At 37.3% G+C, this 17233-nt stretch overlaps 1 protein-coding gene across 2 annotated transcripts in view; it reads left to right on the forward strand.

Moving 5' to 3' along the window:
* The window catches only part of FBXL4 (F-box and leucine rich repeat protein 4), a 77147-nt gene that overhangs the window by 23927 nt on the left and 35987 nt on the right, over positions 1-17233 (forward strand). For both annotated transcript variants that reach the window (XM_080805545.1, XM_080805544.1), the window contains 2 exons: positions 3185-3530; positions 11712-11956. In XM_080805545.1, the coding sequence (XP_080661671.1) occupies positions 3185-3530; positions 11712-11956 (591 nt within the window). The remainder of the gene's footprint in view (positions 1-3184; positions 3531-11711; positions 11957-17233) is intronic.

Genomic DNA, 17233 nt, shown 5'->3' on the forward strand with positions numbered 1-17233 from the left:
ATAGAAGCAAAAATGTTGCTAAAATAACATTAATCCTGATATGTTTAAATATGCTAGAAAGGTTACGGAAGTCGATTTAAAGCATCATCTAACTTTGTCCATTCTGCAAGGTAGGTAGGGAGGAGTTTAGTGGATTAATACTTTATTAAAATAGAATCTTCTCTAGGCAGTACTTTTCTTTAAGCTGATATTTGTAAATTTATAATGTAATTTGCATTACAATGCAGTTCAAACTATACATGAAGAACATGTGTTAGTTGTGTGTTTGTTTATTGCAAAGGACCTGGCAGAGGTGATTTCTACATCACATTTTCAGTGTTTCTGTTAAGCCTCAGAAAAACTCCTCAGTGAAGCTAAATCATAATAGACTGGGTTAGACCACATGTGTTGTGACCCAGTTTGGGCCATTACTTTACAGGGTCCTGCGCAGTCCTTGTTTCCCAGACAATAGCGTTCCTCTAACATCTGATGTCATTTTAGCGTGGCAACAAATAGTAAGAGTTTACTGTTTACAAGTAGTAAAACCATTTGCCTCATGATTTTTGGAAATATACTGTCCCAAATTAGGAATGCGTTTTCCCACTGACATGGTTTTAAATGATTCATACTTCAGTTCCTTGTATCTGTATGGCTAGCTCTATTTAACTGCATAGGTTTACATTAGAGTGTTGAAATCAATTCTGTTGTTAGGAACCCTCAAGATTTTTGCAGTTAAGCTCTAGGGGTACTTGGGTCTAGCCTGGCCCTCCAGGTGGGCTTTACTGCCTTGTCACAGGAAGAGCAAGATGTCCAGCGTGCTTTCCTTCACTCTGAACCTGCCACAACTTGCTCTACGCCTTAGAACTCTTCCCTAGTTTCCCAAGGTTGGTTAGAGAGTGGGACTGATCTCTCCATTCCTACTTCCATGTTATCTCCAGATATAATACTCACAGGCTCTTTATGTTTGAGGGGTTTTACAAAAGTAGCAGATATGAAGTGATTACAAAGGTGCTCATAATTGCGAAAGTTCCTACTATAATGGTTAGTGACATGTTTATATAATCCCCAAGAACAACTGCTGTAGGCTTCCAGGTTGGTGCTCTATGCCTTTCTCACTGCCGTCTTGGCCTAAAGACCATTAGGGTACCTGCATGTTGATGACTTATGTAGTTTTGACTCACACTCTTTTGTCTATTTCAGTTTCCTAAATGCCTTGCTGTAATCAGTTTTTACTTAAATCTTGATAGGTCACTCAGTCAAGGAAATGAATAGACAATATATTAAAAAGAAAAAAACCTCATATGATTCATAAATTTATGAAAACATTTTAAGTGTTATTAGTAATCAGTGAATTATAAATTACATCTTGTGGAGATGTGGCTTACCATGAAATTACAGATTATTTTTAAAAAATAAATAAAACTGGGGCGCCTGGGTGGCTCAGTGGGTTAAAGCCTCTGCCTTCAGCTCCGGTCATGATCTCAAGGTCCTGTGATCGAGCCCCGCATCGGGCTCTCTGCTCAGCAGGGAGCCTGCTTCCCTTCCTCTCTCTCTCTCTGCCTGCCTCTCTGCCTACTTGTGATCTCTGTCAAATAAATAAAATCTTTAAAAATAAATAAATAAATAAATAAATAAAACTTTCAATAGTCATTCTTTTTAAAGAATTCATGTATTATTTTAGAGAGAGAGAGAGAATGTGTGCGTGCAGGGGGTGGGGGAGGGGTGGGGGGGGGAAGAGAGAGAGAGAATCTTAAGCAGACTCCATGCTGAGCGTGGAGACACAGGGCTCAGTCTCATAACCCTGAGATCATGCCCTAAGCCGAAATCAAGAGTCAGAGGCTTAACTGACTGAGCCACCCAGGCATTCCTCAGTAGTCATTCTTAAATGCTATTGGCATAAGCTTCTTTGAAAGCAGTTTGAAGTATGTATTGAGAGACTTAGAAATACTTAGTCTTCGACATGAAATCTACATTAAAAAAATTCTGCTAACTAAAGTCATTAGAAATGGAAAGATGTTTATTAAAGTGTTTTTTGTCTGATCTTTTAAGTTTCTCTGATATATTTGGGAATAATATTAGAAATGGTTACTAATAACACATATGTGAGAATATTATATATCTAATGATGCTACATTACGAAGAATCTTTAAATAATTTTGGAAAATAGTTTTATAAGGAGACCTCTTTGAAGGGACGGCATGTGAGTTGGACCTTGAAGAATCAATGGGCCGATAATTGCAGGTTGGGCATTTTGTTGTGGGGAGACAACATGAGCAAAGACACAACGGTGGAAATGAGTTTATTATCCAGAAGGTAATGACTAATCTGGTTGGAACGTGGGGTTCATCTTGGAGGAGTAGGAGAAAATGTTATTTACGTGGTATGTGTTAGATACTTGCTAGATACGGAACATACACAGATGGCTGAAAAGGAGAATAATGGGAATTCAGAGGAAAAGCATATAAAAGCAAGAATTTCATGAAAAGTTTGACGAAACTTAATGACCAGATGAAAGAAAATCAGAGATGATGGAAGGTTTTTTTTTTTTTTTTTTTAAGATTTGATTTATTCATAGAGAGAGAGAGAGAGATCACAAGTAGGCAGAGAGACAGGCAGAGAGAGAAGGGAAGCAGGCTCCCTGCTGAGCAGAGAGCCCGATGCGGGACTTGATCCCAGAATCCTGAGATCATGACCTGAGCCGAAGGCAGAGGCTTAACCCACTGAGCCACCCAGGCGCCCGGAAGTTTTGAGTTTATATGACGCCAGTAAAGAAATGAAAAAGCTAGACGAGGAGACCTTGGTGTGACAAGACGCTCAGTGTCATTTCCACAGTTGGTTTAGGACAGGGACACAGCAGAGCTTTGTTCATCCTGTGCGCCTTATGCTGACTTAGGGTTTCCTTTTTCTGTGAAACCAAATGGTGTTCCTCATGTAGCTCTAGTGATGCCAGTTTCTAACTGACCAGTGTGAAATTTGCCAGAAAGAACTTTATAGGGAATTTTAAAAATAATTTAAGCAGTACAGATATTTCAAAGTATATGGCATTTAGTATATATTTCTTTTATGTACTGGCAACAATACTTGTGTTTAATTCTGTTCACCTTATTTCATACCTTTGTGCATCACACTAACATATTGGGCATGGGGCCATAATCTTAAGGTAACATTCCAAAGCGTATTATAGGTAAGTTTCTTTCTTTGGCAGATGGGAGATTCTTTGGTCCGAGAAACCGACGAAGGTGAATGCTTCCCAGGCTCGCCAATTTAAACCTTGTATCAAGCAGATAAATTTTCCCACAAACCTCATACGGCTGGAAGTAAATAGTTCTCTTCTGGATTATTACACTGAATTAGATGCCGTCGTGTTACATGGTACAAAGGACAAGCCAGTGCTTTCTCTCAAGACTTCACTTATTGACATGAATGATTTAGAAGATGATGACTATGAAGAAAAGGATGTTTGTGGAATGGATAGTCTTAACAAAAAGCTTAGTAGTACTGCCCTCGGGGAAGGGCCAAATAATGGATATTTTGATAAACTGCCTTATGAGGTAAGCCAAAGATAATCAGTAGCAGTATTGACATAACACTATAATTTTTAAATGTTTAGGTATTAATGTTTTTTTTACTATCAGAGAAATGCAAGCGTTGGTAAAGTGTGTGTAATCTCATGTATTATATATAATTAACCTTTGAACAACATGGTTTTAAACTGTGTGGGTCCACTTATACATAGATTTTTTTTTTTTACAGTGTAGTACTGTAAATGCCTTTTCCTTAGGATTTTCTTAAAATTTTCTCTTCTCTAGCTTATGTCATTGAAAGAATATAGTCATAATACATATAATATACAAAATGTGTTACTTGATTATTTGTGTTAGCTGTAAGGCTTAAGTCAACAGTAGGCTCTTAGTAGTTGACTTTTTGGGGAGTCAGAAGTAATATATGGATATTCAGCTGGGGCGGGAATGACAGCCTTAACTTTTGCTGTTGTTCAAGGGTCAGCTATGTTTTGATTTTGAAAAAACTAGACAAAATTATGTTACGTAATCTTACCACTTCTGTCTTGCATTAGAGTGTTAGTAAGACTGTGAGAGGGATGCTTATCTACTTGATAAGCCCATAGTTTCTCCAAGTGTCCTTTATGCTTCTCTACTAACTCCCATTTATAATCTACTGACTGGTTATAATTTTTGGTCTGGGTAGGTGGAAGGTGCCTCTGCCGAAAGCCTTGTTTTCATTGTGTCTCTCCAGGGGCATTTGTGCAGTATGTTTAGCATCCCTGGCTCCCAGGCATCAGATGCCAGAAACGGACCACCAGGCGTTTTTGCCCCTCGCTGACAACTGCTGTGTGTGGTTAAAAACAACATAACCAAGTCTTTTTAGGAAAAATTCATAAACACAAATTTTAGCCAATTTAGACTATCCCCTTCCAAACTGGTAGGTATTTCAGGTTTCTTTCTAATAACACAAGTAGCTTAGCTTGCATGGAACAGTAAGATGGCCTCTTGAAGTCCTAATGGCCCCCACAATGCCTATACAACATTTACAGTTAAAATGCTGCCATACATCTTGTGGAGTAGCTAAAACTACCACAGAGAGATGAAGTTAAGGATCCAAGGTAATTTAGTCAGTAAGCCATGCGCCAGGATCCCACCCAGGCTGTCTAGGTCAAGTCTTGTGTTATAGAAAGAAAGCTTCACAGATTGAATGAGACCCTGTGGCCCCTGGGTGAGAGGACTGAGGAAGGATGAAGGGAGAGTTGAGTTGGGGAAAGAGGAGCATGGGATCCTGACAGGGTTGTCCCCCAGGGCTTCAAGGAGCATCTGTCCTCACAACAGTGGGAGCCGTTCATCAGGAGGAAACGAAATCACTTCTTTGATTCTTACCCATTTCCTAAAACTACAAAGTAGAGATTTAAATTCAGCAAATATGTTTTGAACAGTTTTTGAATTTTATCCAGACTTGAGAAATGGCTGACACAGAGCATTCCGATGAATAACTGAGGGGAACTTCAGGCAGAGGGAAGAGAATGTACAGAGGTGAGAGGAAGTGAACACGTGTGACCTGTTGGGGAACTCCCGCCTTTCAGGGTGATGGAAGAGGATTCAATAGCAGAGGCTGTAGGAGATGAAACTGGGTGGAAGCTCAGAACTGCCTCGGTGCCTAACTCCGCAGCACACCATTCGTGTAGATGTGATCAGGACATCCTAGCTTTGGCGGTGCACAGTCTGCATCAGAGAGGGCTTGCAGGTTTTACTGAGACATTTGCGTTTTATCCCTTCAGCCCGTGTTCCTCAGGGTGCTGTGTTTCTTCAGTACACAGCAAGATTAATTGGGGGAACTCCTAGATACTTGAGACCTTATATAAATAATTTTTGGTAAGAAATTAGAGGAGATCCAAGATTATATACCCATAATAGTTTCACACTCACTTTCTTGTATTCTCTGTAATGCTTTTTTGAGAGGGAGAGAAAGGTGGGGAATAGCTAACATTCCAGGAATTACCCATAATATGCAGGCATTTTTGCACCTGTGTTGGCCCACAATTAGAGTAATTGCCCAAGTTTTTGGCCTTCATGTAAATTCCGTCTTTCCTATGTGTCATGGTATAAAAAAGACTGTGAACCTTTTCTGTAGTCAGTAGGGAAACAGTGAAGGTTTTATTTAATTTGTTTTAGAAATGAGAATAAGAGAATGAGATTTCTATCTTAGATTACCCCGCTGGCAAATGAAGAGTAGACCGAGAGGAGGTAAAGGTGGGAGGCAGGGGACAGCAGTTAGGAAACTACTGCTTGTCATTAAGGCAAGAAATGATGAAGCCTAGGTATTGGAAGATTTGGAAAGGAGATGAATAGGAGAAATAATCCAGAGCTCAGATGGTAGAAATTGAAAGTAACTAGTAAATGTTCATCTCTAGAGGAAGCAGAACATCAGAGAGACTTTCAGGTTTCTGCTCAAAATGACTAGGTGGGATGGACATGCCATTAATCATAAAACAGTGGGTGAAAGTAGGAAGGGCACATTGACTTTGACGTGCCTGTGATTCCTCAAAGCACCTCAGCTAGTTGAGGACAGTAGGCAGTTAGTATTTTAGTTTGAAATGCAGGAGGAAGGTCTGACTTTATATTTGAGTGAGTCTACTTGGAAGAGGTGAGGGGCACCGTGGTAGATAAAATTAACTGGTGAAAGTCTTAGAGTATGAATCAAGGGCCAAGAGCAGAATTCTGGGAATACTAATGTCTAGGAGTCCCATAGAGGAAGACCTGTCAGAAAAGGCCCTTGAGGTGAAGATGACCGTGTCTTAACACTGAAGCAATAGGAAGCGAAAGAGGCGTAGAAGACACAAAAAGGACATAGCCACAGTGCCGCCGAGAGCTAAATTACAAGTGCCCACAGGTTTTGGTTGCTGGGAGATCTTTGATAATCCTGTAGGATAATCAGTTCAGTGGTGCTGTGAACCTAAGGTGAAGAATGAGAACACCTTGTCATATTTGATTAGGGCGTGAAGGAGGGTAAGAGAAGCAGAGACAAAAGCTCTTTACTTTGAGTATAAGCAGAAAAGTATTTCTGTGAATACACTCTGTTTATGACCTGTGACATGGAGAAGACTGTCCACCAATAGTGAATACTTGGTCATCTTGCCTAACACTTCGCCCCTTTGGGCGGCACTCAAAAATATCAAAATGAGGGGGAGTATGAGTTAAAGGAATTATCTGTTCTAACTTACCTTCTAAAAGGAGAAAGGACAAGTGAATGGTGGAGGAAGCAGCCGGGTAGGAAGGTTTCTGTCTATGATGCAAGTTGGGAGAGATTTCAGCATGCTTCTGTGCTGAAGGGAAGGGGGCAGCAGAGACGGAAGGCTTCCAGTACAGGTCAGGGTCAGTACAGTACAGGTCAGTACAGATCAGTACCACAGAGGCATGGGGAGGAAACCAGCAGACAGAACCTGTGGTCTGAGGACGTTAACCAGCCCTGACGAAAGCCAAGCACCATGCAGAGAGAGCACCATGCATAGAGAGAGAACACTGAATGATCTGTCACTGACTAAAAAGAGAAACTTAAAAAAAAAAAAAAAACCAAAAACCAAATTATTTTAAGATAATCCAAATTATTTAAAGTGGAAAAAAACCCAATTCTTAAATATGTCAAGTGACAGTATTTCTATAGTTGAAGATAATTATGAGTAGAGCGGGTTTTGAGGGCAAATAGACCAACTCTCTTTGGAGAGTCCTCCCCACTATCACATCCTACATGCACTATAGTATCAAATGGTACTTCATGCTAGGCTACCCCCATATAAAAACACATTGTGATAGATACCAGATATGGAATGATTAATGGGTATTGTCTTGTAGACCTGAAGTGAGTTATCTCTTATTTAATCAAAATCCAAAAGTGCTTTTTCACATGTTAATATCATGATCTCAGTGACTTTTCATTATGCTTTTTCTGTTTTGATATATGCTTAAAATGTAATATTAAGTATCATAGGATGTTTTCACACAAGATGCACATCTTTTAACATTGGTGTCCTTCGTTTGGAATGATGTCAGAAATTGCTGGGTGTTATTTAAATTACAAATCATCTGGAAAAAGTGAATTATTGGTCCTCTGATGCAGGGATATATTTAATTTTTAATGCCTTCTTGTACTAACTGCTTAAAAATGTCCTGATATAACTTTTAATATTGTAGTTAAAACAACAGATTTTTAATTCATTCTACAAATATTTAAGGTCCTACTGTTTGTTGCCAAGACCAGATGGCTTTCATAGGTTCTTTCAGACATTTTAGAAACAGATAAATCCTATAGTATTTAAACTCTTCCATGGCATAAAGAAAAAGGAAATTTTTCAACATTTTTATGAAACCAGTGTAACATTGTAGCACATAAAAAGACTACAGACCAGTTTTACTTCTGCAAACAAATACAATAAAGTAAATAGAATTATTTTAAAAGATGGTACAACAAAATCATTCAGGACGTATTCCTGGAATTCAAGGGTGTTCTGGTATTAGAGAATTGTTTTTGCTATTAGAGAATTATAATACCATAGTTCTAGGTCAAAAGGAGAAAAATCCTCTCTCATCTTTATAGATACATAAATTTGGTTGACAAATGACAGCTGGATAGATACCCAATTTGTTATCCATCTCTGTTAAAGATTGTTAAGCTCTGTTAAGCTTCTTGTAATTGTCTACGACCAAATATTACTAACCAAAGCTAACATCATATTTAGTTATCAGACACTAGAAATGGGTTTTCCACTGTGGTAGCCACTAGCCACGTACACTATTGAGCACTTGAAATAATGGCTAGTCTAAATTGAGATGTGCTGAAAGTATAAAATACAGGATCGCAAATACTTCATACAAAAAAAGAATAAAACATCTCAGTGGTTTTATATTGATTACATTTGAAATGATCATTTAAAAATATTAAATAAACTATTAAAATTAATGTCATTGTTTTTTTGCCTTTATTTTTAACTTCGCGAGGGAATAATTGAAAAATACGATTTCTATATTTAAAGTGTACAACATGTTGATTTCACATATACATTGTAGAAGGATTACCAAGATCAAGATGGGTGACACATACGTCACCTCGTATTGCTAACTTTTTTTTTTAATGTTTGTGTTGGAAATTCTTAAGGTTTACTTTCAGCAACTTTCAAGTATACAATACAGTATTATTAACTGCACTCTTTGACTTTTTAAAAAATGTATTTACTTTAAAAGTTACGTATGTGCATCACATTTGTGGCTCACATTTAAATTAAGGCCAGAAACAAGACAACAGTATTACTTCACATTATTCTAGAAGCATTAGCCAATGCTGGAAATATGAGAAGGAAAAGACATAATTTTTGGAACGGAGGCATCATCATCATCATGATAAAGTCATCATTTGCAGGTGATATGATTATATACTAGAATTCTTAGGAGACTAGACTAAAACTGTTAGGAATAATAGGTAAGTTGGCAGGTCACAAACTTAATAGACAAAAATCAATAGCTTTAGGAATTCTAGGAACATGAAAGATCATTAAATGATAAATTGTACCATGCCCTTGCCTAAGAAGACACAATAAAGTAAAGGTGTCAGTTTTCCTTAATCTGTGTATTCAGTGACGTCCCAATTAAAATAAAGAATTTTGTTTTTTAATTGAAAAATTTACCTGAAAAAAAAAAACATGAAAATACTCAGGAAAATTCTGGAAAAGAAGAGTGATGGAAGGGGCACTAGTTCTACCAGATTATAAGACATATTCTGAACCTATGGGAATGATATTTGTGGGTCAGCAATGAAGAAAGAGTCTCCTTTGCAACCAGACAATCCAGGGCATTCCAGTGCATAAACTCTAAAAAAATTAGAACAAAACTCATTTGACTCAGAGGTCTATTGATGTGAGAGAAATAAGGGATAAATAAATGGAACAAAATAGACAGAAACAGACCAACAGAAAAGAAACATTGGTAACTCCCTTGGCAAAGGGATACATTTCTGTAGTTAAAAAAAGAACAATGAAAAAACAACAGTGCCAAACTGTTTTTGTCTTTGTTTCTTCTTTTTCTGCTTTCAGAATGATGAAATTTATTGATTCCAGGGCTGTCTAGGACATAAGTGAATAAGTACTTTTTAAAAAAATTATTTATTTGAGAGAAAGAGAGTGCATGTGAGGGGAAGGGTGGAAGGAAAGAATCCCAAGCAGACTCCCCTCTAAGCACAGAGCCTGATGCGGGGTGCCATCCCATAGCCCATGAGATCATGACCTAAGCCAAAACCAAGAGTGGATCACCCAAACGACTGAGCCACCCGGGCGCCCCTGCATTTTTTACACTGTTCGTAGTGAATCAATGAAACACTCTGAAGGGCAATTTTGTGCTTATGTCAAAATTTAAAAGCATGAAATTCACCCTAAGGTATATTTGCAAAGTTTGCCAAGATATATGTACATGCACATACACAACATTACTGCAGTATTAAAATGGGAATTATGTCAGTGAGGAATTAGTTGAACAGTATGCCATATCTATAGAAAGAAATAGGGTGGATTTCTATGTGCTGATAAAGAGGTACCTATAAGATACATCATTAAATGAGAAAAGCAAAGTATAGAACAATGTATATAGTATCATTCTTTGAGTGCAAATCCAAAATGGGATTTTGTGCATATTTATTGGAAGAGATCAGAAAAACATAAGGACTTACCAGTGGGGAGAAAGTTTGTTAGATTTGATGATAGAGACTTCTCATTTTCTACCTTTCTTCAGTGTTTGGGTTTTCTAATGTTTTACTCCAGTTTCCTTTTATTCTTTGTATAAGTATTTTAGATGTTAGAAGTTAGTGTGTTATTGGGGTGATGAGATTTAGACTAATTTTTAATTTCCTTTTAGTTCCCTTTTTTAAATATCACCAACCTTTAATATTTTTTAAAGTCCAGTTCAGTCTTAAAGAGCAAACCTTACTGAACACAATCTATGTACTAGTCGGCAATGCTCATATTTTATGTACCCTTTAAGCTTATTTTAAATATCACGTTATCACAATTTTGTAATTTTTTGGCCTAAAACACTGAAATTCTGACCTGAAATGAAATTGGGCTTACGTAGTCAAATAAATTGAAGAACATCATTTAGGTTAAAGGGCATATTTGCAAAACAAAAAATGTAGCTAGACAAATACATTGCATTAAGCAAGAAACTCAATATTCCCTCTCATCTAAAGATTTTTACCATTTAGCAAATATTTGATCTTCTTTTTTCTTTGTTTCTTGGTCCAGAATAGGCTATTTAGCAGTAGTTCTAGAAAAATTAGTTTAGAAGCCCCAAACTGCTCACCGTCAAACAAAACAAAACAAAACAAAACAAAAATAAATCTTGGACTAGTTCAAGGAAATTATTTTAATTAGAGATTAAAAATCTTTTGGATTCCTCCTGTTTAAGACTTTTTGTATCTGTTTGCTACATCATCCCTGCCAGCAGGCCCCTGTTTTCTCTTTCCTCCGGGAACTCTCTAGCAGCTCCTTGGCTGGTTTCCTTCCCTGCCTCCCTGCCTCCAGGAGTAACCCCTGCAGTGTGAGCTTTCCAAACACAGATCTGACCAGGTCATTCTGCAGTGTAAATCCCTTCTAGACTCCCTATTGCTTCCCGAGTAAATTCAAGATCCTCTGTGAGGCTCTTTGTAACGCAGCCCTTAACCACTAACTAGTCTTTCACCTAGTTTGCCTCTCACGCTTGAAAGCTGAGCCTTCCAGGTACAAGTACCCTCTCCCTTTGGGGTTAGGCCTGTATCTTCCCGAGCCGCCTCTGCTCCTGTCTTTCAAAGCCATTAAAACATGTCGTTGTACTTTCCAGTTCCCACTGGACTCTGCAAAACTCTGAAAATGGCAACTCTCATCTCTCACCACGTTTGAGGTGTAGCAGATGGCTCAGGAAATGTTGAGTCTATGAAAAACTATTAGTCAACAGATTGCCAAAATAGATGTTTGTACTGTAAAAAAAAAAAAAAAAAGAGTGGTAGACATGAGCCAAGTATACTTGAAACAATTTTGGAATGTAATCTATCTTGTCTTATGTAAGTATGGTTTCTTCTGACTTTGGGTAATGCTGTGGTGTCTCGATGTCCTAGCTGAAAATACTGTTAGGAAATACGTGATGTTGCCGTTCTTTGTTAGAGCATATGCTGTACTTCAGTGATACTGGTTTTCAATCTGTTTGATGTAGCTCATTCAGCTGATTCTGAATCATCTGACGCTGCCAGACCTGTGTAGATTAGCCCAGACTTGCAAACTGCTGAACCAGCACTGCTGCGACCCTCTACAGTACACCCACCTCAACCTGCAGCCGTACTGGGCAAAGCTCAATGACACCTCGCTGGAATTTCTGCAGCCTCGCTGCACCCTCGTTCAGTGGCTTAATTTATCCTGGACTGGCAACAGGGGCTTCATCTCCGTGGCGGGATTTGGCAGGTTAGTGCCAAGCTGCTCTGCGCTCATTCTACCAGTAAGCACTACTGAACAATGGAGTCGTTTCCATAAGAAAAGTTTGAAAGTATCTACCGTATCCTTTACAGAAATAAGAAAGAAATCCGTCTTGTATATCATCATGTTCAGCACGCTTCTACTTACCAAAGCGAGTGAATTTCACCGTCCTCTTCAGCTAAACTTCACAATAATACGAAGGGAAATGCTGCCTTTTACCTCCTAGTTTGTAAATCCCAAGTAACTTTCAGCAGAGCTCCTTTTTTTCTTTCTCATATTTTCAGCACAGATGATTAACACATTTTAAAAACTATTTCCAAATCAAAATCCACCTCTCTAATGTGATTTGTCAGAAATGGAAAACAATTTATTATAGAACATTTTTAATTAAATCTTAATTACATGTGCAATGCATCACCCAAATTTAGAAGCTCATTTAAACTAATTATGTTGAAAATGCAATTGCATGCTAAGTAGGCGGCCACACTTGCAGACCTGCCCAGGTGTTTCTGCTCCTTTCTATTTAAGCATTTCGTTTTCTTACTATTAAATGTCACCTGTTAAACATTTGAAAGCTTGCACAAGTGCATATTCATTTAGTAATGCCATATTAATTCTGCCTATGATACAAACAGGTGTTTTTCTCTTAACCTTGATGAGGTTATTCTCATTGTACATTAGAGTATAATCCCATCATTTCATTAAGTTAAATAATGGAGGAGTTGAAACTTTGGGGAAATTACCTGCTATTTTTGATTAATGAATAATCTTCTATCCTGTTTTTAGAAGTTAAAAATAAACAACAGCTCTCCCTTCACACACCCTCAGTGGATACATTCTTGAACAGTGGTTTATGAATTAGAAATTTGTATATTGAACCTTGTTTTCCCTTGACTAGACTATAAAAATAAAGATGCAGTTCCAGAAATAAATATTTGATGCCATAAGATTCGGATGAAATAATAGTGTTTGGGGTAGTAACCGTGTGTTCAAAGTGCTAATAGTGATAGTTTATGCAACAAAGTAAAAAATAAACACAAGCAGTGATGACTTATAGCACATGTTGAAACCCTGGATGCCCTGAGTTCCTTTCTTTCCCGCCAAAAGTGGAGCCAGGGAAGGGAGTTCTTAGATAAAACATTATGGTATTGTGGGTCAGAATTTTTTTTTATAACATGCTATGTATACAAAATGTTTTCTATTATGTAAATTTGCTTAGGAGATATCTAGGGTAAAAAACTAGACATTTCTTTTTTAGCAGAATGATTTTGGTGAGTTTTTATAGAATCCACATTGTAAAAATTGCTGGACATTTGACAGCTATGCCGTGAAACACAGCTGAGTCCTGTTTACTTGCCCTTGCTCCCCTCCCCACCCCGCACTTCATTTGGAAAGTTTTCCTTCCTGCTAATGGGACCAAGAAGGACTGAAGCTAACCATGACTGTGGGTGTTTAGAGCATACGCTGTGGCTCAAAATCAAGACCGACTGACTCATAGATGAATAACTGGTGTCATAGCATTATTTTACATTATAAGGACCTTTCAGCTATTTTAATTCCTCTCAGAGCTCTTTCTTCAACGTTTCCCACTACTAGAAATTTATTGTTTGTTTTCACCCTTCGTGTGTAAGAAATTATAGTGAGTGTTGACTGTGTAAGAGATGTTTAACATAGTTCCTATGTCAGTCTATAGGAAAGATAAAGTTATAAACATGTACACATCCTTCCTATATTTTTATTAATGAAATAACAAGATGATAACTAATGAGTGCAGACTTTTTTTTTAAAAAGAGTTTTATCTATTTGAGAGAGAGATAGTGAGAGAGAGAGAGAGGGAAAGCACAGAGGGAGAGTGAGAAGGAGAAGCAGACTCCCTGCTGAGCGGAGAGCCCCACATGGAGCTCGTCTCAGCATCCTGGGACCCTGAGATCATGAACCGAGCTGAAGGCAGATGCTCAACCGGACTGAGTCACCCAGGCGCCCCTATGAGTGTAGACTTTAAAGAAAGCATGGGCAGTGACAGCTGAAGTCCAGCTTCTTTGGCAAAACATTGCATATGACCATGATATCATGAGTAAAATGGAACAGTAATATTGAATCACTGTTTTAAAACTCCCTTTGTTTGCTCATTCTGGTGCATGAGCAGAGGCATAAGTTGTGAGAAGAAAGTTTAGTAAAGCTACTTTTTAAATTTTAGACTCAAAATGGATAAAGATCTTCTTTTGCAAGATTAAAACTCCAGTCTACTTTCTCACCAGCAATTTCTCTTCCATTTTCAATTCAGCCATGTTAGTTGCTGTGGGGCTGTTTGAATAATCACAAAGGTGCATACATACATAAATTTAAGTTTTCCATATTTTATGCTAATATTTTAGCCAGTAAAACTATAAATCTTGATAGCATTCCTTTAAGCATAGTCCTTGTTCCCATTAAGAAAATAAAAAGTTTAAATACCAGGAAGAGAGAATTCTTTTTATGGGTGGGAGATATTGGAGTTTTGCCTACTGATTGCTGTTGGCCCCCTTGACTTGACTTCCGAATTGATAGTCATTATGGCTTGTAGGCAGCATTCCCCGAATAAACAATAAATATTCATGGCTTGATTATTAATGAGTAATCTCTGAATAAGTATGGTCTATTTATGCTCATTACTGTGAAGAAGACTTATTTATAATACTTTAAAGAAAAAAAGTACATTTTGAAACTAGAGACCAGTGATGATGAGCTGCTTTTGAGCAAGTGTTTGGGAAAAGTTTGATACCGTTTATTTTTGTTGTGGAAAAACCTTTCCTCACAAGTTGGAACTGTTTAAGTGCATTTCAAAGAACTTTTTAGGAATTTATATTATTCAGAATAGTAGGAAAATAGGTCGAATTGGAATAACAAGAACTTAAAAGTTTTAATCAGTTATTAAAATCCTATTCTATCTCCAGATTTGTGATTTGCAACTTCAAGTACTGCTCATGCATATCATTACTCATTAGACTCACATCTTTTATAATTCCATTTTTCTTTTATAATACAGTTCCCTAAAGTCTCCGATATTTCTTTGCCCCCCTGCCTGTTTGTGCTTTGAGGCTTAATCATATCACTCTGATGCTCAAAAAGCCTTCAGTTTATTTTTCCACTACTATTTTTTTTTGGATAGTTGCCTTAAATTAATCACCTTGATCTCCACCTCAGTTATGTAGAGATTTTTATCCCTGACTCCTCTAATTGTTAAGAGGAAATCCAAGAAAATATTCTTGGGTGCTTTTTTATATTCAAGACTTTATTGGGTATTTTGACACAGAGCTACAATTTTATGGGATAAAGGGCTTATTACTTATTCGTTTCTTTAGCTGCCTACCTATGCTTTATATAGTTGTCTCTTTTAGAATGTTAATTCCCAGAGATTCGAGGCAGCTTTAAGACTTTCTTTCCCCTGCTCACAAGGAGTTTTGTTTTTAATGGCTTTATTTTGGATCAGATGTATTAAATAATGTTCCAAATTAAAAGGGATTAAAGAGTTATCTTAAATATGCTGTTTTATAAAACTCAGAGTCAGCTAACAAAATGTACCGCTAGGAATCAGAAGCCATAGATATTTGTGTCTAATTCTCCCCTTACCTTTTTATCCCCCCTTACCTTTATACATCAGGCAAGTTGTGAGGACTGGTGCCTTTTATTTTTATGAGTAAGCTCAGATTAAGTCATTTATTCATATGATTTTATTATTTGAGGGTGCAAGTTACCACATAGCAAATTACTTCTTACATGCCTATATTACTGTGGACAATTTAATTCACCACATAAGGATAAGCCATTTCTTTCTTTTCCCATAGCAAGAGACCTAGTTTAGGTCTTCTCATGATACCCTCAGTATCAGGAAATACTTTATGAGAATTCATATCATGGAATGAAGAGGCTATAGAAAATAAAGAAGCTGTAGTTCTCCTTTAAGGCAACCAGTATCACAACTGAGAAGAATAAATAGATGACCAAGACAAAAACATGAATGTAATTATGCAGTAACATAAAACTTAAATGAGGGGCATTAAGGAAAGAAACAAGAGTTGTGTTCGGCTAATGAATTGAGTCTGCTGCCACTTCTGCCTTCTTGAACCGCAGAGATCATGAAGAAGTAGGTAGTGTAGATTCTGTAAATTTAGGAAGACACAGTATGGTAATATTAACTAAATCTGCTCAGAGTAAAAATATGCAATATAGAAAAAGAGAGGGAAAGTCAGAAAGGTGGTATAGGCATGATCATTATCTTTATTGTGCTTTCGAATTCTGTCATTCACCAAATCATTTTGGGAAGTTTTCTAGTCTATTAACAGTTGGCATTCTGCTGATTGGCTTGACATCACTATAAATTCTTCAGAAAAGTTCAGAAATGAGGTTAAGAGGAAAAGAAAGGTCAAAGTGTTGCAAGTCCAGTATGAGAAAAAATATAGAATGAAGTGCTTAGCCAAAAAAATGAAGACTTTAAAGAGATAAGATGCCTAAAGATTTTAAGAGTTAATATGCTCATTTAGCTTTTGTAATTTGCCAATACTTACAAAATTATCAAAGGTTGCTAGCTTACAAAAATATGAAGAACTACCTATAATTACTATTTATACTCAAAGTTAGGTAAAATTATTAATTTCATTATATTTCTTGGGAATAGTTTCACCCTAGTAAGGGAAAAATACCCTGAGTCCGTAGAACTTAGTGTGTTCTGGAGTAAGAGGAAACTTAAATTCTTCAAGTGAATTTTCATAATTGGAAGATACGTTTAGTAAACTCTCATCAAATGTTTTTTCCGTGCCTGACATTGTGCTAAGTATTGGGTACACCAGAAATCTCTTTTGGTTGCCAAAGGATTTGAGGCAGCTTATAAAACTCAATATAAACAAATTAGTAAGGAAGGAAATTGTAGTTAAGAGGGAAAAAAATGTAGTGGTTTAGGAATAAATGAACCTGAGTTCAGTTCCATGTAGAGAAGGTGTGTCGTAATTTAGTATACCTTGCCCACCTTTGACCTAGATCCCGAATCTGAATATTGAGCACCACATTCAGTGCTACCATCTGGATCCAGTGCACAGTCTTCTCTTTCCTGATTATTTTAGTGGTGTCCTGACTCTCCCCCTGTTTTTACTCCTCCTCCCCCTCTGTCTGTTCTCTATACAGAAACCAGAGTGATCCTGCTAAAACACAAGGAGGTTGTGTCACTTTTCTGCTCAAAACCCTCTGATGACTGAGAATCCCATCTCCCTTAAAGCCAACATGTTTATGGGA

This window comes from Martes martes, assembly GCF_963455335.1.
Source record: "Martes martes genome assembly, chromosome: 6".
In the NCBI taxonomy this organism is placed as follows: Eukaryota; Metazoa; Chordata; class Mammalia; order Carnivora; family Mustelidae; genus Martes; species Martes martes.